Source organism: Indicator indicator, chromosome 17, assembly GCF_027791375.1.
Source record: "Indicator indicator isolate 239-I01 chromosome 17, UM_Iind_1.1, whole genome shotgun sequence".
Classification (NCBI taxonomy): domain Eukaryota; kingdom Metazoa; phylum Chordata; class Aves; order Piciformes; family Indicatoridae; genus Indicator; species Indicator indicator.
The window spans coordinates 5,690,953-5,712,354 of NC_072026.1; the positions used below are offsets into that span (position 1 = coordinate 5,690,953).

Below are 21,402 nucleotides of genomic sequence, written 5' to 3' on the forward strand. Positions count from 1 at the left end.
CAGCAGCAATTGTTTTCACATGAATGGATCCAAGCCCGAGTGATCTGCTGTTTCTGTGCTCTGAGCTGGATTCTTAAGTATTTTTTAATGCTGCTTGTGAGCTAAATAGCCCTGCACTACATTTGTACAGTAACTTCTGCTCTGGTCCAGCAGACCAGTGAAAAGTGTGCCTTTACTGGGTTCAGCTGATCAATAGCAGTGATCAGCTACCTGCTCTGACACAACATACCAAGGCTTTGATGAGAACAGCAGCATGCCAGTGTTACAGACACTGCAGGCTTTGACCAGCCATTGACAGAAGGGTTTCCCTCTTCTAAGCAGGTGTCATTTTTCCTCAGCTTTCACCCCACCTTAACTATCTGAAGAACAGCATTCTAGTGCAGGGGTCAGTGAGGAAGGGAAAGAAAAAAAACCCACTCTTGCTGGCCAGCTGAGCTGATAGCGGAGGCCATACATGGGTTTGGAATGAGGGGCATTAGACTCGCAACCTTCCCAGTGCCAAGAAATACACAGCTAAAATTGGCAGTTCAGAGATGAGTAATGCACAAACACAGCCCAGAGTATTGCAAGTGTTCAAGCACTTCCAGAGTATGTTGGGTAAACGAGCATCTGTTTCCATGGCACCAAAACAGCGCCGCGATTACGCCGTGTCCCTCCGGCGGCTCTCTGATTCCTGTGCCTGGTTGATGTGAGCAGAGCTGGCTTCCAGCAAAAGCACTCCCTGGCTCTGACATGGAGGAGCACAGTGAAGTCTCCCCTTCGTCCTTGTGGGGAAGGGCTGCAGGATGCTGCCAGCACTGGCTCTGGGCTGTGGAGCACCAAGCATCCTCTCCAGGCACTTGGGCAGGAGGGTGAGGGGGCTGTGGCTGCTGCAGAGAGCTCCTGTGTGAGATGCAGGCCTCGTGATGGTTCTTCTGTGCAATGAGGTGGGAGGGGGCTTTGTTTGGAGATACTATGGGGAATACTTTGTGTCCTGTAGTCACAGGATTTCACTGGAAACCCAAAGTTGTGTCTTTCTGAGGCTTTCGTGGGTAGTCCAGTGTCAGCTGTAAGTGGTGCTAGTGAACAGGTCCTCAGAACAGGTCCTCAGACTACCCTGGAGAAGTGCAGTGGGTGGGCAGGCAAGGCTTCTTGGAAGGCATTGCTGCCACCATTCAGATGCAATCTAGCACCATTCCTAATGGCCAGGAGAAGAAATCCAGCAGTAACAACTGCCTGATATTTCCCCTGGAATTTGTTCTGAGTGAAACGTGCTCCTGCACTACACTCACACATCATGTATCCTGGAGTGCATCAGGAAAAGTGTGGCCAGCAGGTCTAGGGAGGTCCTTCTCCCTCTCTACTCTGCCCTGAGGAGACCACACCTGGAATACTGTGTCCAGTTTTGGGCTTCCCAAGTCAGAGAGACAGGAACCTGCTGGAGAGAATCCAATGGAGAGCCACAAGGATGATTAGGGGACTTGAGCATCTCCTCTATGAAGAGAGAGTGAGAGACCTGGGTCTGTTTAGTCTGGAGAAGAGAAGACTGAGAGGGGATCTGATCAATGTCTCGGGGGGGGTGTCAAGTGAATGGGGCTAATCTCTTTGGTGGTGCACAATAATAAGACAAGGAACAGCGAATACAAGCTTGAACGTAGAAGGATTGACCTCAACATGAGGAGAAACTTCTTTACAGAGCCCTGGAGCAGGCTGCCCAGAGAGGTTATGGAGTCTCCTTCTCTGGACACGTTCAAAACTCACCTGGATGCATTCCTGTGCGGACTGCCCTGGGTGATCCTGCTTTGGCAGGGGGGTTGGACTGGATGATCTCTGGAGGTTCCTTCCAACCTCTAATGTACTGTGATACTGTCTGTCATTGCTACTTCTTACCATACAGAGACAAATGTAGGGGCGAACAAGGCAGTGGCTTTGCCTACAGTAAGGTTCCCATGTGCCATAGGACAGCAGCAAGTCTCCCGTGCAGGGTTTTATTACAGCACCAGTCAAGATGTTCCTACAGTGCCCCTGGCACACATGATGCTCTGCTGCTGCTGGATTCATCCAGCAGCCTTTTAGCTGACAGCTGGCTGGGGTTTTCCAGCAGGCAACCGCACCCATCCTTTCTCCCTGCCCTCACATACTGCATGACTGATGCTTTGCTGTACCATGGTTTGTAGAAACATTTTATCCTATTAAGGCACCTCTGAAATCCAGATGTTCTCTTTTAGTGAGGTCTCTCTTTTATTTATTTATTTATTTATTTTATCAACACGAACATTTTTGAGCTGATGTTATTTTTATTTAGTTCCCTCTGTGAGACTTCTGAAGACAGATCCTTGCTTGGCAAGGTCATGCCAGGGGATGAGGGAGAAATTGCTCTCCATCTGTCTCTGTCTACATACATGCACGTACACAAGGAATCTGCTTAGAGAGCAGCACTGATGTTGCAGAGCTCCATATTCATACATTAGGAATTTATCAAGTAGTCCTACTCCAGCTCATGCATTTTTTTTTTTTCCACAAGGCTGTACTTTGGAGGGCTCTGCTGGACCTGACCAGGCAATACATTGGGAGCCTGTGTTGTAGAAGACTCTTGCCTGTAGAATTCCCTGGTCTTATATCACAGAACTCCAAAGGTGTGTTGTAAACAAGGTGGCCCATGAGAAGGGAGCGTTACCTGGCAGCTGGGCTCCACACCACCCTCTGCCACAGACTTCCTTTCTTGAAGGGTGGTAAATCACAGCCACCAACTTCTGAAGTGGTTACTAATGCCCTGTTCTTAGCTTCTGGAATTCCTCACAGAAATCCTTGGAGACTTACAGCCATGCTGAGCCCCTGCAGCCCCAGAAATGAGTGAGCAAGAACAGTGCTTCAGACCAGCCCTCTTGGCCAACTTTTCTGTCCACTCAGAAAAATCAGGGCCAGTGGTGTTGAACACCATGCACCCAAACTCACTGTAACTGCTTTGTTCTTGGCCTTTCCCTCAGTGAAATGAAGAGAATACCTTCCTCTAGCATCATAAGAATGTCATGTCCATCTGGTTAGGAAGTAAAGTTGTGTGCTCAGAGATGGGACTAACGAGCTCCTGTGCAATACTCCTGCATTCAGCAGAGAGTTAGCAGAAGGAAAAGGATTCTTCCATAGGACCTTTTCTCAGCCAGCAATGCTTGTTTCTTCTATTCTTAGGGTATGCCATGTTTTGATATGTTCAGAAGTCAAAAGATCAATAATTCTCAGCATACTTTAAACTCCCTAGTACTTAAAACTCTAACACAGGCAGATGCTGAAGTTCTAAATGAGATGTGGGACAAATTTTTCCCACAAGAGCCATTGATGTAAAGATTTCTTTCCCAAGCTAATATCTGTCATCTTTCTCTGGCAAAAAACTCTTTTAACAGATAAAGGAGGGCTGTGACCATCATCTGTGTGTGTTGAGTTGGATGTTTGTTGTTCCTAACTGGAAGTCTCACCGTTACAGTCACCTCATTTCTGTGTTAGACAAGACTAAAGGAGGCAAGGGTCTTGAGGTTCCACCACCCAGAGAGGGGCCTGCTGACAGTCTCTTTGCTGAATCTGTAATCCTGGAAAATGAAGGCAGAGAAAAATCTACTAAGTGACCTCATCCATTCATAAATTATGGCTCCCTACAGCATTGAGTGCTGTTCATAGCTTTGTCCAGTCCTAAACTGGATTTCTCTACCGTTCCTTAACAAACTCTTCTGTGGTGTGAGTGTTAGGAAGTTTTTTTCCTGACCTTCAGCCTTTGGGTTTTTTTTTTTTCTCTGCTTTAATTTCGTGTCATTACATTGAATTTTGGCTGTGAAAACTGGAAGCATTTCAAATGAGGGAAGCTGTAAGTGTCCAGCAATGTAAGAGCTGACAAGTGTTTTAACAATAAGGAAGGGGAGCGAGGTGTCTGAAAGCGCAGATCCTGGCTCTTGGTGCTGACGTTTCATGAGTGGGAACTAGATACAAAGAGAACTTGGAGAGTGCTGTGAGCAGATCTGCTTCCAAGGTGGCCAGGCTAACTGGAATGTCTTTTTGTCTTGCAGAAGATGAAGCCCATAGTCCAAAGAAGACGATCTACTCCATCTGCCATTACAAAAGCTCTCTGCAAGTCAAAGTACCATTCCAGGTAGAGGAAATACCTTTCTGATTCCTTTTTCCACCTTCCTGCCTCTACAGACTGAAATCAAACTGGTTTTCAAATTCATGTAAGGGTGTTGAAGGCAATTTGTTTGTAGACAGGTATGGAAGATTTTCTTTTTTACTGGAATGGTGTCATGCTCAGCAATAAAAGCTGAGGGAAAGGAGGAAGAGATGGGACATTAGCATTGTGGCATTTGTCTTGCCAAGTAATTGCTTCCCAGGCAGAGTCTGGACATCTGCCGGTCTGAAGTCCTCTTTTTTTTTTTTTTTTTTCCCCATCATATTTTCTCTCCCTGTTGTGTTGGAAGGCAATGAGAGAGAAGCTGTGTGGGGGTCTGTCAGCCAGCTGAGGTCAACCAACTGTGCAAGGCTAGCTGGTTATTTCAAGGCACAGAATGTTACATCAAGATATTTGGTGCCTTATAACCAAGTTTAAATACAGCTGGACACACAATGCAGACACTCAAGTAGAATCAGATACAAGAAACAGTCTGTAAGTTTCTGTCATGTGGTTTCCATGTGGACCCTGTTGCAGGCAGGGAAGAGCAGGCAGCAGCCAGAACTGGCTGCAGGTCCTGGCAGAGAGCAGGTGGAGAAGGGATGAGGTGCACTGTGAAGGCACAGGGGCACACAGGACGTGGGCTGGCGTGGCATTTGCTGCATTACACACTGAGAGTGTGGCAGCATCATCCCTGAGGAGCATCCTGATGTTCTGTCTCAGCACATCCCTGCCCAGCCACCCTTTGGGGACTCACCACCAGAGGCCTCTTCAGCTGCTGCTCCATCTGTTGGACCACTGATGGGAGGGCTGGATGTGATTTGACCAGGTCTGAGATGCAGATTCATCTGGCATATGAGAGGGCTGGAAGCTGTGCCTGAGGATGGAGGGAAGGAGCACCAGGAAGTCTGTCCATGCCCCGGCATCTGCTCGGGATGGGCGGTGGGAGAGCCACCAGATCCAGCCATCTTCCAGGACAGTCACATCCCTGTTGGATGACAGCAGCTTGCCTTTACTACCAGTTTGGGTGGTAGGAAGCTCCCCCTTTTGCCTCTGACACTAGAGCCATCCAGTGCTCCTGCAGGTGTAAAGAAGCAGGAGTATCAGCAGATAGTCAGGTACAAACACACCAAACATACACATCATGGGCTTAAGTGGTGCCAGGGGAAGCTGAGATTGGATATTAGGAAAAACTTCCTCACTGAGAGAGTGGTGAGGCATTGGAACAGGCTGCCAGGGGAAGTGGTGAAGTTGCCATCCCTGGAGGTCTTCAAGAAGCCTGTGGATGTGGTGCTTCAGGATATAGTTTAGAGGTCATGGTAATTGGGTTATGGTTGGACTTGATGATCTTAAAGGTCTTGGTCTTTTCCAAACTTAATGATTCAATGATCTTCTGCTGATATAGTGAGTGCTAGTCATGAGGTGACTTCCTTGGTCCTTTAGTGAGATCTGAGCCCTCTGCAAATCCATCCTCTCTTCCTCCTGCAGTGCTGTGTAACTACCAGACACAGATAAGGGAGTATCTGCCCTCCCTCCTTTCTGCCCTGCTCTGATAGCAATCTTATAAATAACATTTCCTGAGAGATTTGTTTAGTTTGACCTTTTTTTTTTTTTTTTTTTTTCCCTCCTATGGAAAAAAAGAGATGATCAAGCTGAACTGATTGATTTTGATGTGAACCAGCCCTCCTGAAAAAAAAAATGCCCCTTTTATATCCCACCACAGATAACTGCTGCAGAGTACATCCTGCTTTTCTGAGACAAGTGCATGTGGTCAGTCTTGTGGGGTCATTCAATAGAGAGGGCAGGACTGATTTGCCTTTGCTTGTCTTCTGACCAAGTTATGTGGCTTCTTTGTTATTCCTCCCACCCTCTTCTAAATTACACTTAAAAAAAAAAAAAAAAAAAAAAAGAAGCAAAGCAAAGAGAAACAAATTCTTGACTTTATTTGGCTGGAGAACATCCTTGTGAGGGAGGGAAGCTTTGAACGTTTCTCATGATGGATTGCTGTGGAGGGAGCTGGTGCAATGCCATCTTTGCTGAGGCCACTAGAGCCCTGGTGAGATTTTTTGGGTTGTTTTTTTTTGTTGGGTTTTTTTTTTTTTTTTTTTTTTTTTTTTGTTTTTTTTTTTTTTTTTTGCTGCCCTGCTGCTGTGTTTACAAAGCTGTGTAACTCCTCCAGCTTTAGGAAATCCACTGCTGGGACCCTGCGATGGTGTTGGCTCCCACTGCTCAACTGACGCACACGGAAAGCTTTTAATATCAAGTTTAAAGGTGATTTAGCTTCTCACTTGTAGAGGCAACATAAGCCAACAATTCCTTTGTTGATGGCTGCAGAGTGGTGAGGAGGGAAGAGAGAATTTCTGCTTGCTGGAGTGTGGGTACTCCTGGGACTGGGGGGTGACTCTGAAAAGCAGCTACTGGCTAGTTTTAGTCTCACTCCCGAGGAATCCAAGGCACCCAGTTCTGAGTCAGTAGGAATTGAGTTAAGTCTGGCAATGTCAAAAATACTGCCCTAGAGCTTATGGTTTTTTGTTTGCTTGTGTAGAGACTGCCCTCAGACTAGGGTAGTATTGCTGAGGGGTGGAGGGAAGTCAAGTGTCTCTTTCACACACATCTTGCCTGCAGGCAAGATTCATATTTTTGTTTATATGTAGAGAGACAAGAGGATTTCTGGGGGTTTTGCTCCTGCCTAAAGCTGAGGCCACATCTCAGAGGTTAGCTAATTCAGTCACATGAGAACAGCCTCTGAGCAGGGCTCAGCAAAGAACCACTATTTCTTCATCTTCATTCAGCACAATCCCACCTGTACAGCAAGTGTAGAGCCAGGAAATGACTGTGGGACCTATTGGGCTGCCAGCAGGGTCAGGCAAAGCAGCACTGGCAAAGGTGCTGAGAGGTAAGTGGGGAGATTAGCACTTGTCAGAGCTCCTCCAGCTGGGGAGGGCATAGAGAAAGGATCTGGTTAGATGATTTGTTGACTGCAGTCAACATACAAAACCCACCTGGGAGTTTTGGGAACAGTCAGCACCTGTATCAGTCTCAGAAGAAACAAGATGCTGGATTGCAGCCAGGCAGGCCATAATCAGATGACTGGAATTAGATGTGAGTACATGCAGTTCGTTTCCTCTGTGCTGCAGCCCTTGCACTGACAAGCAGGGTGGAAAACATGTGCAGGAATGGCAGTCCCTGCCCATGCCAGGCTGAGCAGTGCCACCAGCCACGGGGTTTCCATGTTCCTTTTGAGTCACGGCTCACACGCTTCAGCAGCTTAACTTCCCCAGATTTGGTGTGGGCATTTAGGCAGTTTCACATCTGTCTGAGGCTGGTGAAATTAACTGGGCAGAGGCAGGCAAATGCAGTTCATGAGTGAGAGCAATAGAGGCAGTGCTGGGAGAAGCAGGGGGTTATCAGGCTGGTCCAAAACAGTTGCCTGTGTCCCAATCATGAACCCTTGTGAGGAAAAACTTCTGACAAAGTCTTATGGTTTTTCTTCCTCCTCCAGGGAAACTACCCTTTCCTCCTCCCATTCAGACAATGGGCTGCCAAGTGGGGTGTTCAGCAGCCCAGGCTCCACTTTGGTCCTGGACGAGCGAGTACAGCTAACCGTGGGCCTGCAGACCCAGGAGAGACATCTGATCTTGTTCAGTGATGTGCTGGTCATTGCCAAGTCCAAGTAAGAGCACTTCACACTATCTCCGTCTCCCCAGTATGTGTTGTTGAAGCCAGACTCTGAGCTGTTTGTGGCATCAAATCAACTCTTCTTTACAAAGGTGGATCTAAAATGTGGCACCTCCCCCTTCCACCAGCAGAATTTCTTCTGGGTATTGATGTTTCACTCAATTTTCCTGAAGTAAAAAGTTACCTAATTGATTTTGCCCTTTCCCTTATGAAGAAGCAGCATGAGGGCAAGAAGCAATAAGGACAGACAGCTGACTTCTGGTGTGGCTACTTCTGCCAGACATAAATGAAGATCTTAGGTGACTTGAGTTATTAGCATGGACAATCACCATCTACATGCATGTGGCTCTAGTGAATCACATTGCTCTAAGCTGCAGCTGTCCCACTGCAGCCATCTACCCCCAAATCCACTGCAAAACTTTCTTGCAGTGCCTCCTCATGCCCAGGCATTTTGGTTCGGGGATGCTTGTTGCTGTCATCGTATCTGCATCACCAGACTCTGAAGGTCTAGATGGTGGGCTCTGGCCTAAGAAATCCATAATTTGCATTGCAGGTCCTCCTCCAGCCTGAAGCTGAAAAAGCAGGTGCACCTGAGTGAAGTGTGGACTGGCACCTGTCTCAGTGAAGTGACAGAGAAGAAGATGAGTCCTGAGAATTCCTTTGTCATCGGCTGGCCTACCACCAACTATGTTGTTACCTTCAGGTACCTCATCAGACCTCCCCCTGCAGCCTAGCAGCTGCCCAGGGCTCTCATGTGTCAAGCAAAACAATGACTGAGGCTTATAGGGCCCTCCTCTCTCCTTCTCTCCATTGACTGGAGGATTTCTACTCACAGTAGGTGGTGTGGTAAAAACTTAGCTGGTGGGAGATGGTCATCTAAGAAAGATATCTGCAGGTTGGTCCCTGAGAGCCTTTCAGATTTTTGTTATAGGAAGGGTTAACCCTGCTGCAGAGCATCCTGGAACATGACAGCCAAGATCTGCCATAGCTAACCAGCTTGTGCCATCATATAACCTGCAAACAGGTTGTTTCAGTGCTTGCCAGCAGCCATTTCTGGTGGAGGTCAGCCCTAGTTTGAGAGTTTTTCATTAGAGGTTGGTTGTGTCAGTGAAAAATGCCAGCTGGCCTTGTGCCAGGATCAAATCCTCTATCCACACCTAGTGTGGCATGGGCAGCTCCTGGGCTAACCTTCCTCCTGCAGTTGTTTGCCAGGTCTCTCCCAGGTGATGCCTTCCAGGTTAGGATTCATGCTTGGCCATGCAAGCTGCCATTTGTGTCTCAGTCCAAACTCAACAGCAGTTCCATTTCCTTCACATCACTGGGACCTGGGTAACTCACGTTGGCAGCAGAAGCTTCTAGGAACAGCAGCCTTTGGGAAGGAAATAATAAAGAAAATAGCAATGAAAGGTCACTGCACAAAATAGTAAGGGCTGACATGACGAGTTAACTCCAGCATCACAGAAAGGTATTTGCCCCTGATCTGAACACTCTCCAGCCTGGGCAGGAAATGTGAGTCCAGTTTGTGGCTGGGATTATTTTGTTATTATTATTTTTGTTACTGGTTAAAATGGGACAGAAGCAGGAAAGGACTATGCTTTTGTTCCAGGGCTTTGCAGGAAGGAACCTTTGACTTACAGCTATATATAAATGAGAGTGGGTAGAGTTACCAAAGGCTGTTACCCACTCAGCACTCACTTGATGATCTGCCTCCCTTTTTATCTTCAGCTCAGCTGATGTGAAGGAGCGATGGCTGTCAGCATTACAGTGGTAAGTGATCCTCCTCTCATCCTCCCCTTGGGGTGTTCCTCTGCAGTCCTCACAGAAATTCCTCATGCTAGGTGTCAGATGGCCCTCTGCTTTTCAGCACATTATCTAGCTGCTGTTTGAAAAACCCACCTTGGAAACCTGAACTTGTTAGCCCCTGGGTGACAGCAAGATTGGTGTTAATGGTCCAGAAAGGATGAAATCCACCAGAAGATAACATTGTTGGGGCTCCTTGTCTCCTTTAGAACCAGAGGTTGACTTTGCTAATCACCATGGAACTGTCACAAGCATTACTGATCCTTCAGGTAGTTTTTAATGTAAAGTTTTCATGTCATGGCATGTAGAGACTCTAGCTGTTTCTTTCCCATGTTACTTTTCTATATGTTGTTCCCACTAACACCCAGGCAGAAGTGTTTGTATAGGTACAGGGAGAGGAAGAAACCTCTTCAGTTATGGAGAGAACAGCAGCGATCCCAAGGATCATAGAATGGGTTGGGTTGAAAGGGACCTCTGAAGCTCATCTAGTCCAACACCCCTACAGTCAGCAGGGACATCCTCCACTAGAGCAGGTTGCTTAGAGCCTTGTGAGCCTAACCTTGAATAGCTCCAGGGAAGGGCCCTCCACTACCTCACTGAACAACCTGTTGCAGTGTTCCACCACCCTCATGCTAAAGAACTTGTTCCTAACACCCAGCCCCAATCTCCTCTTCTCTCATTTCAAACCATTTGCCCTCATCCTACCACTTCAGGCTTTTGCAAACAGTCCTTCTGCAGCCTTCTTGTAGCCCCCTTCAGCTACTGCAAGGCTGCTATTAGTCTCCCCAGAGCCTTCTCTTCTCCAGGCTGAACACCCCCAGCTCCCTCAGCCTGTCCTCACAGCAGAAGTGTTCCAGCCCCCTGATCATTTTCATGACCCTCCTTTGGACCCACTCCATCAGGTCCATGTCCTTCCTGTGTTGAGGGCTCCAGAGCTGGACACAGTCCTCCAGGTTGGGTGCTGGGAGGCATTGTGCTAGACACATTCACCTGTGTTAGGGGTACTGCCTCATGGGGTTTTGCTGGTCTGGGCCCTCCAGAAAGATAAAGAAACCAGTAAGACCACATGTGACCACACTAAGAGCATTGCATGCTGTTGTCATCTTCATAACTGAGCTGTATTTATTATAGTGCCAAGGAGCAGGTTCCTTGGACCTCCTGGATCCAAGTCCTTATCAAGTTTGGTTGGGAAATTATATTTCCTTCCCTTTTCTTTGTCTTTCAGGCATATCAATGAAACAAAACAGAATGAATACCTGAAGAGCCTAACCCTTCAGATCCTTGTGCTGGATGCTGACAACTGTTCATCTGTAAGTAAAATTGGAGATCAATGCTACATGGAGGTCTGTTGGGCAGGGGTGGGAAGGCAGGGCTGTGGTGCTGCTGCTATCCCTGGTTAAAATTCAAGTCCCACAAGAAAAGCCTTTAGAGGATGTGCATCTGGGGCAGCTGCATGCTTCCCACCAGAAGCTCACTCAGGGAGTTTGGGAAATCAGCACTTAATTCTTAAGATTGTTCTTAAGCTCTGGTTTCTTGTCTCTCTTTCTTCTGCTTCATTTCATTGGTGATGGTTTGTGGTTGAGTGGCCAGTCATTCCTGCTTTCAGTGCAGTAAGTTGAGGATATTGATCATGAAAGAGTCACTGGTGTGTTGTCCTGTGATAATTTACTGGAATGTGTTCCAGTCTCTTCATATTAATGGTGCACATTTCTAGGTCTCATGCCAAGCTCAGTGAGTCTGACTTACCTCCTGGGCACTCTTCCCTCAGAGAGTGACTCCAGACCCTCGTGGTTCATTAGTGTTATGCCATGTCACCCTTTGGAGAGGCAGTGACCCCTCTGCAGTCAGATTCTGATGTGATCAAATACAGCATCTGAACACCACCTGCTTCCCATTATTTCTACTGGACAAAATCTTCGGACAGAGGAGGTAGCCAGGAACAGTTTTCCCAATATATAGCCATCAACCTTACCAATGATTCCAGTGTAGTTCAGATGAATACAACTCTTCTAACCACAACCCTTTAGTAAAGTCAGTCAATGTCCAGATGAGTAATTGTTTCCCTCAGATTTTCAAGCTACAAAAAGCTGCAACCAAACTCCCTGCCTTCTTAGCTCCCTGTATTTTCTCTGCTTTCCATTCTAGACTACTGCAGTCAATGTGTCCAATGTGGAAACAGTGGAGAGTGTGATAAAGAAGACCCTTCAACAGCTTGGACTTCCTGTAAGTGGCAGTTGCACAGTCTGCCAGATCATATCTAAGGATGCTGGCAACACCTGGTATGCAGCACAGTGCAGATGTGGAGAAGTCTGGGTTTGCTGTAGCCATCCAGTAAGGCTTTAGTACTCTCCAGAGCACAAGTTGAAGCAATCCCTTTATGTGGGTGCCCAGTGTTAGAAACACAGACATTTACATGCCTGCATTAAATTCAAACCTTGTATAATAAAGTCCTTTGGATTGCAGAAGACTTCATTGCTCGCAGTCCAGCATTAGAATTGGGCCAAGCTTGTCAAGAGATTATTGATACAGCCATGAAAGGCTGAACATTGATGCTATCTGATGAGCTTTGCCCATTGCAGTGGTCCAGCCTCTCCCATGGGAGAGGTTAACAGAGAGCTTTGTCTGTGTTTCAGTAGTTTAATACCAAGGAAAGTTATGGAACATTGCTAAAAGAGGCAGGGAAACCATCATGTGGGTTTACATCCTGCTGCTTCTCCTCAACCTTTCTCCTCCCACTCCAGACAGACTAATCCAAAGTGCTGTCCCTCCCAGCCATGCAGGTGTCTTAGAGAGAGCTGTGCATGTCTGGCTCCTTGGCCTTTCAGCCATTTGTTGCTGTCTGTTGCTTTCTGAATGGAGTGCAACCTTGTGGACCTTCACCTGGTATTTTTCTCTTCTCTGTTACTCAACCACCAGGGCAAGACAAGTGAACACCACCTTTGGGTGATCTCAGGAAAAGATGACCCTGCCTACCCTCTCATTGGTAAGAGCTTTCCCATTTTTCCCTGAGTTCTAGCAGCATGGGAAAAGTAATAAATTACACTGATGTGTGTGGCAGAGAAACATCTCAGACTCTGCACTCTTCAAGGGCAGGACATGCCTCAAAACCCAATTCCATCTCTGCGGCTGCTGGTGTGAGCTCACAGGGTTAAATGCTTGGAAGCTGGTCATCCTCTCCTGCTTTCACAAGCCTCACAGATGCTTTGGGCAGCCTCAGCCTGTGGTACCTGTGGTAGGGACATCCACTGATGTCCATCAGACAGAGCATCTCCTGACACCTCCTGAGCACTTTACCTTCAGGCTCTGTCAGAAGCAAAATGAGTCGCTGCAGTTAAGTGGTCATTCAGACAGGACCTTCTAGGTCTGGAGGAAAGCACTTTGGCAGCTGAAGGAAATAGAATTTTTAGATAAACCCACTGGTGGCTTTGAAGCCTCCAGTTAGGCAGCTAGCATATTTATCCTACTTTTTTGATGTTTACTTGGTTTTCACTGTGTTTCAGTTCACAAATAAGGAAACTGTTTTCCACACAAGATGCTGTGTCACGTTAAAAGCTCCATTTGTTACATACAGCTTCTTAACTTTGTCCCCTGCATTGCCACCCCACTCCAATACCAGTCTGATGTCCCAAGCAGATGGGGGCCACTTTGCAGCTTTGCTTGCTCTTCACACAACTCTTTGCTCAACAGGGCACGAGCATCCTTTCAGCATCGCGTTGAACTGTCTCCGGGATGCAGCTGACCAGCAACAAGGAACCAACAATAACACCCTGCTGGCTGATGGGACAGAGGCTTCCTTCCTTGATCAGCTCCCAAAGGAAAAACAGTGTCAGTTTGTCCTGAAACCCAGACTCCAAGCTCCAGTGCCACTCAGGAGAGGTAGGGGGCTGCAGGAGTGAGTTACAACCAGGCAGAGTCCTTACTGCTTTCCATGGCAGTGCCAAGCACTCACTAGCACCATACACATGTCCTAGAGTCACTGTCATGCCTGAGGAAGAGATGGCAGAGGGGCTGAATTTGTTCATGCAGATTCAGAATTAGCTTGCAGTCTATTCAACTGAAAGCCACTCTTATGCTGCATGGACAGCCAGGTTCTCTGAAGAACTGATTGAGTAAGAGTTTGGCTGATGGCTGAGAGGTGAACAAGTGCTTTCACTGCCATCTGTCATCTGCCCAACCCCAGTGAGAGTGCAGTGATTAAACACACGATGCTGGAAAGCCCTTGCTTTGCTGGGAACTCTGCCCCCACTGCAGATCACTCCCTGGCCAGTGGGAAGGACAGAGAGGTGTGTAAAGGAGGTCTGTGTTTTCTTTCAGAGTCACTGCAGAAGCACACCAAGAGGAAGAAGTCCTTGATCGACTGGGCCCTGCGCCGCAGCACCAGCACCCCCACGGGCAGCCCTCCCTCACAGTCCCCAACCACCCCACGGAAGCTCTTTGGCCTTTCTTTGTCCTCTGTCTGTCCTGACGGGATCCTGCCCAAGCCAATCATGGTAAGGAGTAGCCTGGACTGTTCCTCCTGACATAAGCTTGGTGTGTTTAGCCCAGAATCTAAAGCCACTCGTGGTATTTATGAGGATTGTCCCTGCCCATGGGGGATCCTTGAGATCCCTTCCAACCCTGACAATTCTCTGGTTGTATGGGGAAGACCACCATTTCCTTGTGATTCAGATCTAGCTCAGCATTTAGGGTGAGAACATCCCTCTTCTGTGTAATCCATATGACCTTGTGCACAGATGTCCAGCATGTTTCAGTGGGTGTCTCCAAGCAGCTCCTCACAAGCTGACAGGAGGCAATGTCAGTGGACTGTGCCATGCTGCACAGCCTAAACCTTGTTCACTGTAAGACACCCCTGGGCTCACACTTGGCACAGGATAAGTGTAGCCACATGAACTGTACCTGCAACAGGCTCATGGCCCTGGTTAAAGCATGGTATTTCTCTTGTATGGCTGTCCTCTTCCTGGTACTGACTAGGACCTCTGCTAGTTGTGTTATAATATGTGAGGTGTGATGCACACAAACAAGAGGGCAAAGTGTTAGGCTCTTAAATACAACTGAGCTTTCTCTCAGGATATGCTGCTCCTGCTGTACCACGAAGGTCCCTCTACTAGGGGCATTTTCAGACGTTCTGCCAATGCCAAAACTTGCAAGGAGCTGAAAGAGAAATTGAACTCTGGAGATGATGTCCAGGTGGATGGAGAATCAGTCTTTGTGGCTGCAGCTGTCATCACGGTATGTCTGGCCAAGGAACTCAGCTGCCTGGGCTCATGGTGCCTTCCTGCTTTAAGGAAGTGCCATGAGTTTTTATGGGTAGGGAATATTGGGAGGGGAAGACAAAGCATTTTCCAGCAAGGCACGTTCTCACCTGATGGCTTGGTCCATCCATGTGCACAGCAGTACCTGCCTGCCCCAGTGGTGGTGTTTTGCCATGCAGGTACAAGCAGTGGCTCTCAGGCCAGTGTTTCATTTTGCACCTTCCTGTACAAAACAGCCTCCATCAGGTGATCCAGAACTGTCTGCCCCCAAGATTGCTGTGGTGGCTAGGCAGTGCAAATTAACTGACCTGACCTCAGACTCAGCAATTCAGATGCTGCACTGATATGGGCATGAAGCCCTTTGGTGGCAGCAGCTCAGATGCTCGTTGTCCTTCTGGGTGGGCACACAGAAGAGGCTGCAGGGAGACATGGGAAGACTTGAGCCATTTAAGGGCAACAATCTGCACTCCCTCTAAATAGGAGGGGCCATGCTCAGAGGAGCTGGCCTGTACTATCTGGACCCCAAGCCTTCACCCTCTAATCACCAAGCAAGAAGAAAAACAGCTGCCAAATCCAAGCAGAGGGGTTGTGGTGGATGGGGGATGAAGCTTTAGTTTTAGTAAAGTTTTAGTAAGAAAAAGCTCATCTTTTGCACTGTCAATTAAATATGGTCAGAATAACTAAGGCATCTGCAATACCAAAAAACATTGCTGGCATGATACTTTTAAAGCTGATGACTTGGGGGGGGGGGGCGGGGATATTCAGGTACTTTGCAACTGAAAATGTAACTGAAGTTGTTAAATAGTCCCCTGAGAAAATAATCAGCAATCCTCAGAGCTGAGAAATGTTTCAAACAGAACTATCCACAGCCTTAGGGACGAATCCTTTGCCTGCCACAGTAAAGCTGAGTCCTGCTCAGAGAAGGGACCAGGGGTAAGGGCTGGCTGCTCACCCTCTGCCACACCATTGTGCAGTGGAAGAGCCCTGAGGAGACAGCTTGGTGGAACTGGGAAGGGGAGGAGAAATGTATTTTGTGTCATGTCTTGTTAAATGTGAATAACCAATGACTGTATGCATCCAAGGAACTCAAAACTGACCAGACTGCTCTGCATATATATATTTAATTCAGGATTTTCTCCGAAATATACCTGACAGTGTTCTATCCTCAGACATGCACGGACTGTGGATGGAAGCTGTGGACACGGAAAATCGGGCACATAAGATTGAAGCTATCAAGAGGTTTGTGAAAGCCTTTGTAAAAAGCTTCTTTTGGTGGGAGAAAGGGGAGAATACAGCCCTAAACTTGGCCTTCCTGGACCTGATGGAGTGGGTCCAGAGGAGGGCTGTGAAAATGAGCAGGGGGTTGGAACACCTCTGCTGCGAGGACAGGCTGAGGGAGCTGGGGGTGTGCAGCATGGAGAAGAGAAGGCTCCAGGGAGACCTAATAGCAGCCTGCCAGTACCTGAAGGGGGCTACAAGAAGGCTGCAGAGGGACTGTTTGCAGAGGCCTGCAGTGATAGAACAAGGGGCAATGGTTTTGAAATTAGAGGAGATTTAGATTGGATATTAGAAACAAGATCTTTAGCATGAGGGTGGTGTGATGCTGCAACAGGTTGCCCAGGGAGATACTTCAGGCCCCATGCCTGGAGGTATTTGAAGGCAGGCTCTGAGCAACCTGCTGACTGCAAGGGGTTTGGACTAGATGAGCTTTGGAGGTCCCTTCCAACCCAAACCATTCTATGATTCTGAGACTCCTGGTGAGACTCCAGGCCACAGTAGAGCTGTTGCTGATTGCCAATGTCAGAACATTTTCCTTTTCACAGTCTTTCATGAGCATTGTCAATGTTTCTGACCCCCAAAAAATGTCACTGGAAGGGCAGAAGGGGGGCAAAAGCTTTGAAAAGCAGCTTCTGATACCTGAAGAGCAGATGTAAACATCACTCTTTTCCTTTGTTCCCATTCCCTGACCAGTCTAGTCAACCAGCTTCCAGAGGCCAACCTCATCTTACTGAGACACCTCTTTGGAGTCCTCCATCACATTGAGCAGAATTCTGGTGTGAATCAGATGAATGCCTTTAACCTGGCTCTTTGCATAGCACCCAATATGCTGTGGCTACCAAGTCCCACTGGTCCTGAAGAGGAGAGCAGGTCCACAAAGAAGGTAATCTTTCATGGGTTTGGCCTCATCCTTGTCTTCCCCTTTTACTGCTTTTTATGGGCACCATATTTTGTAGACTAAAAGAAGGCACAGGATCAGTGACAGTGCTGTCTGAGTGCCACACAGGCTTTGTCCTTTCCCCTGTGCTACTGTGCCTATGCTGGTAGAGGAATTTAGCCACTCAGTTTTTCCAGGGTGGAAAAAGAAGCTGTGTTGCTTTACCAGATGAACTTTCTATATGGTGAAGCAAGCACAAGAAAGGTGGAGCAGCTGCAGTTAGACACTGCCACTTCAGCTGGGTCTAAAGCCACCTGCCAGAGGCAAACTCAGCAGTGAACACACCAGGGCATCAGAGGGGGGGAAATGCTTGCCTGTAGCTTATCAACAGTAAGGAAAGTTGAAGACCATGCTGTACCCAGCTCACTGTACCAGTTGATGGGGCTCATATTCTTGCTCCAGGTGTAGTTCATCCAGACACATTGCCACATCTTTACAGCCTGCCATGTGCTTAACAGCTTCTTGAGCAAAAGCTTCTGTAGGAAATGACATCTTCATCAAAGGGAAAGGAGCATTGTGGGACTGATTTGACTTGCTTTGTGTGGGTGGCTACCTAGTCATGAAACTGACTGTAAATTCATGTCTTTGCCAGGTGGCCTTGCTAGTGCAGTTCCTGATTGAAAACTCAGGAGAGATTTTTGGAGGTGACATTGCTTCCTTGTTTCAAAGACCAGACAAAAAGAAGGCCAAGAACTCGGAGGACTCTCTGGGTAAGTTTGTGATACAGTACATTCCAGAAATATTTAAAATCTTATGAGAGGTAAACTCCTCCTGCAAAAGAGTTTGCTTTCCCTTCATGTCTCTTCCAAGGAAAAGCACTGAAAAAACGTTGGCTTTGGTTTTCTCTTAGCCCTCAATTCCTGCCTATGCCTGACAGGCAGAGGTGCCCTCAATCTATCACTGATATCAAATCTATCACAGAGGACAGCTGTCTTTCTCTGTGGCTGCTGTTCAACCTATTCCAGCCATCACAAAAATTTAGTGTAGGCTTAGCAATGCCATGTCTCAGCATCTTTGCTTCCAGCTTAGTGCTGTAAAGCTAAACCAAGTGGTTGGGTGCCAAGAGGTAAATGGAGTTGTCACTGTTGGCTGTCCTGTGAGTGCAGACCAGTGGTGGAAGCTCAGGTCACAGAGCCAGGATTTTTTATGTCTTTCCCTGTCCTGCTCTGGTCCCTGTGAAAACAATGGATCATCTTTGCTTTTCCACGGACTTGATAATATTTCCCTGCCCTGGTTGTAAGCTAATGTATGGGGTTAGAAGACAGGCAACAAGCTAATCTGTGTTCTCTGCCCCAGGCATAGGCTTGGCTCAGCACGATGATTCCTCTGACGAGCTGGAATTTTCTGCTTGTGACCCAGAAGGACCGAAGCACCACCTGGTGCCTGAAACAGATGCCCTTTTTGAACCATCCAGCAGTTTGTTCCTTGACGAGGATCAGGAAGACTGGGACTTGTTCAGTGAGATCACAGCCTGCTACCAAAGCAAAGCCCGGAAGAACGCCAGCGCAGACAGCTACGACCTGCTGGAGGAGGAGGGCTCCTTCTGCTCCATGGGCTCCATCCGCTCGCTCAGCCCGGCCAGGGACCGCTGCTCCTCCGAGCCCAGCGTCTGCCTCAGCTCCCAGCTGCCCGCTCAGAGCCACGAGCCAGTGGCTCGCCAGTCCAGCTGCGACGCCACCATCATGCACAGCCACACAGACTACATCCACAGGCTCAGGCAGCTGCAGGTGGAGAGTCAGAAGCTGATCGATGAAGGCCTAAGCCCTGGGGTCAATAAGGCCAGGCAGAATTTGTGGCAGTCGCCTCAGACCGGCTCTCGGGTGATGAAACTCAGCCCTCAGAAATCCAGCCTGTCCAACAGGTCCAGCTTCTCTAGCCTGTCCTCTACTACCACCTCCCCATCTGCCTCCTCACTCAGCTCTTTAGACAGTGCTTTCTCCTACTGCTCAGAGTCATCGGCCATTAGTCCAACAGATGTCTCATCCCTGCCCTTCATGTTTGGCACATCTGCCAGGCTTCATGCTGTGTCCCCCAGGATTGCCAAGAGGTCCCCGAAGGAGTGGCACAAGTCCCTCACATCTCCTGTGCCTTTACATCCGTGTGACCTGGACAGTTTCCATGAGTATGAACCCAAGGCTGCAGAGAGCAGTCATTGCCTTGGAGAAAGAAAAAGTTCTCCATCTGTCAGTGGAGCTGCTGTGGGAAACCCAGAAACTGACACTGACTGGGAAGAAGAGAAACAGCTGCGTGCTGTAGGGACCCCCAGCCCAGAGCTCAAGAGCCAGGATTATACCAAAGAATCTGAACAAACCCCTGAGCTCCTAGCTGCCAGCCTAGCCAACGAGAAACCCGCACAGATCAGCCACCAGCAGCACAGGGAGAAAGCAGTGAAGAGCATAGAAATCAAAAGCGTTGATGCCTGCCCTCCAAGCCAGGAAAGCCTGAAGCGCACCAAGATAACTTTTTATGTGGCCCCAGATAAGGAAAGCTCTTGGGGGTCTCCAGTAGAAGAGGAAGAGGAGAGATCCATGGCAAACACCAGCAGCAGTGACTTGCCCAGCAGCAGCAGTGAGCAAAGTCTCTCCAAGAGCTTGCAGACTGTGAGAGTCCATATCCCCCAGACAGTTTTCTATGGGCAGAATACCCCCCTTGTCCTGCAGTCCATCTCCAGGCGCTGCCACCACAGACCAACACTCCCCTCCCTGCAGGCAGAGCACAAAGAGGGCCCCCAAAGTGCCTCCACCCCCGAAGAGCTGGAGAGCAAGCCAGTGGGAACGGCGCAGGCGCCAGCCCAGAGCAAGGCCTTCAACACGTTCAGCCACACCATCCGCATCATCCTCCCCACCTCCATCCGAAACACTGTCAGGGAGTATTTCAAGCAGGATGAAACCAAGACCTGTCCCACAGCTGAGGCAGAAGCAGTGGAGAATGAACTCCTTCGGAGCAGGGTGGAGTGGCACAGGAGCCAGCCACTGGCAGAGGTGGCCCCAGAGGAGCGTGAGACAGTGACATTTGCAGAAGAGACGTTTGTCTAGGGGGGGGTGGATGTGGAAGAACTGAGTATGGTTTCTGTAAGATATGACTGAGGTGTGAAGAATCCAGCAGGCTGCCCGGGGCAATCAATCAGTGTAAAGTGACACTAATGTGTATGTAATGTTGAGGTGTAACATTCATTTCAGCTGGGGCAGGGTGGGGGGGGGGTTGTTCTTGTTGGGATTTTTCTTTGTTTTGTTTGGGGGGGGGAGGATTTATACCCTTTTTTTATGGAAGACCTTTACTGCCTGGGTATCTAGTGGGCTGAATGGCACCAGGCTCTCCCTGTCCATGGGTTAGCCAAGCTGTACAGGGGTGTGATTCCATTGCTTTTTAAAGCAGGAAAGGAGAAATCCTGCTTCGTTTTCTGCAGTCAGCTGCTGCTGTGTGTGGATGAGTGGAGAATGGGGACAGCTAATGCTCCATCAGGATTGGTTACAAACCTCCACTGGTCCCTGTTCATCACTACCCTTCATCCAAAGGAAGACTCTGCACCTCCATCCCACAAATCACTGCTGCTTCTCTCTGCTCACCTTTTATCCCCCAGTGGACTAGCTTACAGTCTGTGCTCATTACTGGTTGAGGCTGGGTTCCAGAAACACCAAATGGTGCTCAAAGCCCAAAGCTTATTTAACATTTTAACCCTAAAATTGCCTTTTTTTTTTCCCTAATTAATTGTGCATTGATTCTTTCTTCTCCCCGAAGCTAGCATTTGACAGCCACAGTTGCTATAAAGGATTTTCGCACTGTCACTTTGGCAGGGCTACAAACATTTGTCCTCTTTTGGTGGTAGCTGGTTCTTTTAGTTCCAGTAAAAGGTGACATTGTACAGCTGTAGATGATGGTGAGATTGTGTATCTGTAAGTGATGGTGACATTTCAGAAGGCCCTTTCCAGAGGCAGTGTGAGTGGAGCAACTAATCAAATTCCTAGTCGTGCTAAGAGCAACTTAAGCAGGATTTGGCTTTAGCATGAGGTCAAGGAGTTGTGGAAGTTGTCAAGAATGTTGTTGAGTGGATGCTGAAGCAAAGCCCCATCTGGCCAGAAAGTTGTCAGACAGTCTTAAGCTAAGACTGTCCAGGCTTCAACAGCACTGATGCTGTCTCAGAAAAGCACTGAGTACCCACTCAGCAAAGTACATGGCTCAGTGTGCTCCAGCAGAATTAAGGCTGGAGAATTGCCAAGAAGGGATGTTCTAAGCAGGCTACTGGTATTGCACCACTCAAAAAATGCAGCTAGTGACCTCTTGGAACATCCCTGTGATTCCACCTAAAGCAGTGCTTTGAAGCACCATAGCCA

The 21,402-nt window shown here is 48.2% G+C and overlaps 1 protein-coding gene across 1 annotated transcript; it reads left to right on the plus strand.

Moving 5' to 3' along the window:
- Nucleotides 1-4,034: 4,034 nt before the first annotated feature.
- LOC128972583 (rho GTPase-activating protein 20-like) lies at nucleotides 4,035-20,233 on the plus strand. Its single transcript, XM_054388644.1, has 14 exons — nucleotides 4,035-4,114; nucleotides 7,629-7,799; nucleotides 8,358-8,507; nucleotides 9,530-9,571; nucleotides 10,830-10,914; nucleotides 11,750-11,827; nucleotides 12,521-12,587; nucleotides 13,292-13,480; nucleotides 13,919-14,094; nucleotides 14,672-14,833; nucleotides 15,986-16,095; nucleotides 16,828-17,017; nucleotides 17,664-17,781; nucleotides 18,368-20,233. The coding sequence occupies exons 1-14, from the start codon at nucleotides 4,035-4,037 to the stop codon at nucleotides 20,104-20,106; spliced, it is 3,357 nt and encodes a 1,118-aa protein (XP_054244619.1). The 3' UTR covers nucleotides 20,107-20,233.
- The last annotated feature ends 1,169 nt before the right edge of the window (nucleotides 20,234-21,402 follow it).

Excerpts from the sequence above, each read along its gene's own strand:
- LOC128972583 (XM_054388644.1), top strand. The coding sequence starts at position 4,035 with ATGAAGCCCATAGTCCAAAGAAGACGATCTACTCCATCTGCCATTACA. Across the intron at positions 4,115-7,628 it reads AAGTCAAAGTACCATTCCAG|GGAAACTACCCTTTCCTCCT; the intron begins GTAGAGGAAATA and ends TTCCTCCTCCAG. Across the intron at positions 14,095-14,671 it reads TCCTGCCCAAGCCAATCATG|GATATGCTGCTCCTGCTGTA; the intron begins GTAAGGAGTAGC and ends GCTTTCTCTCAG.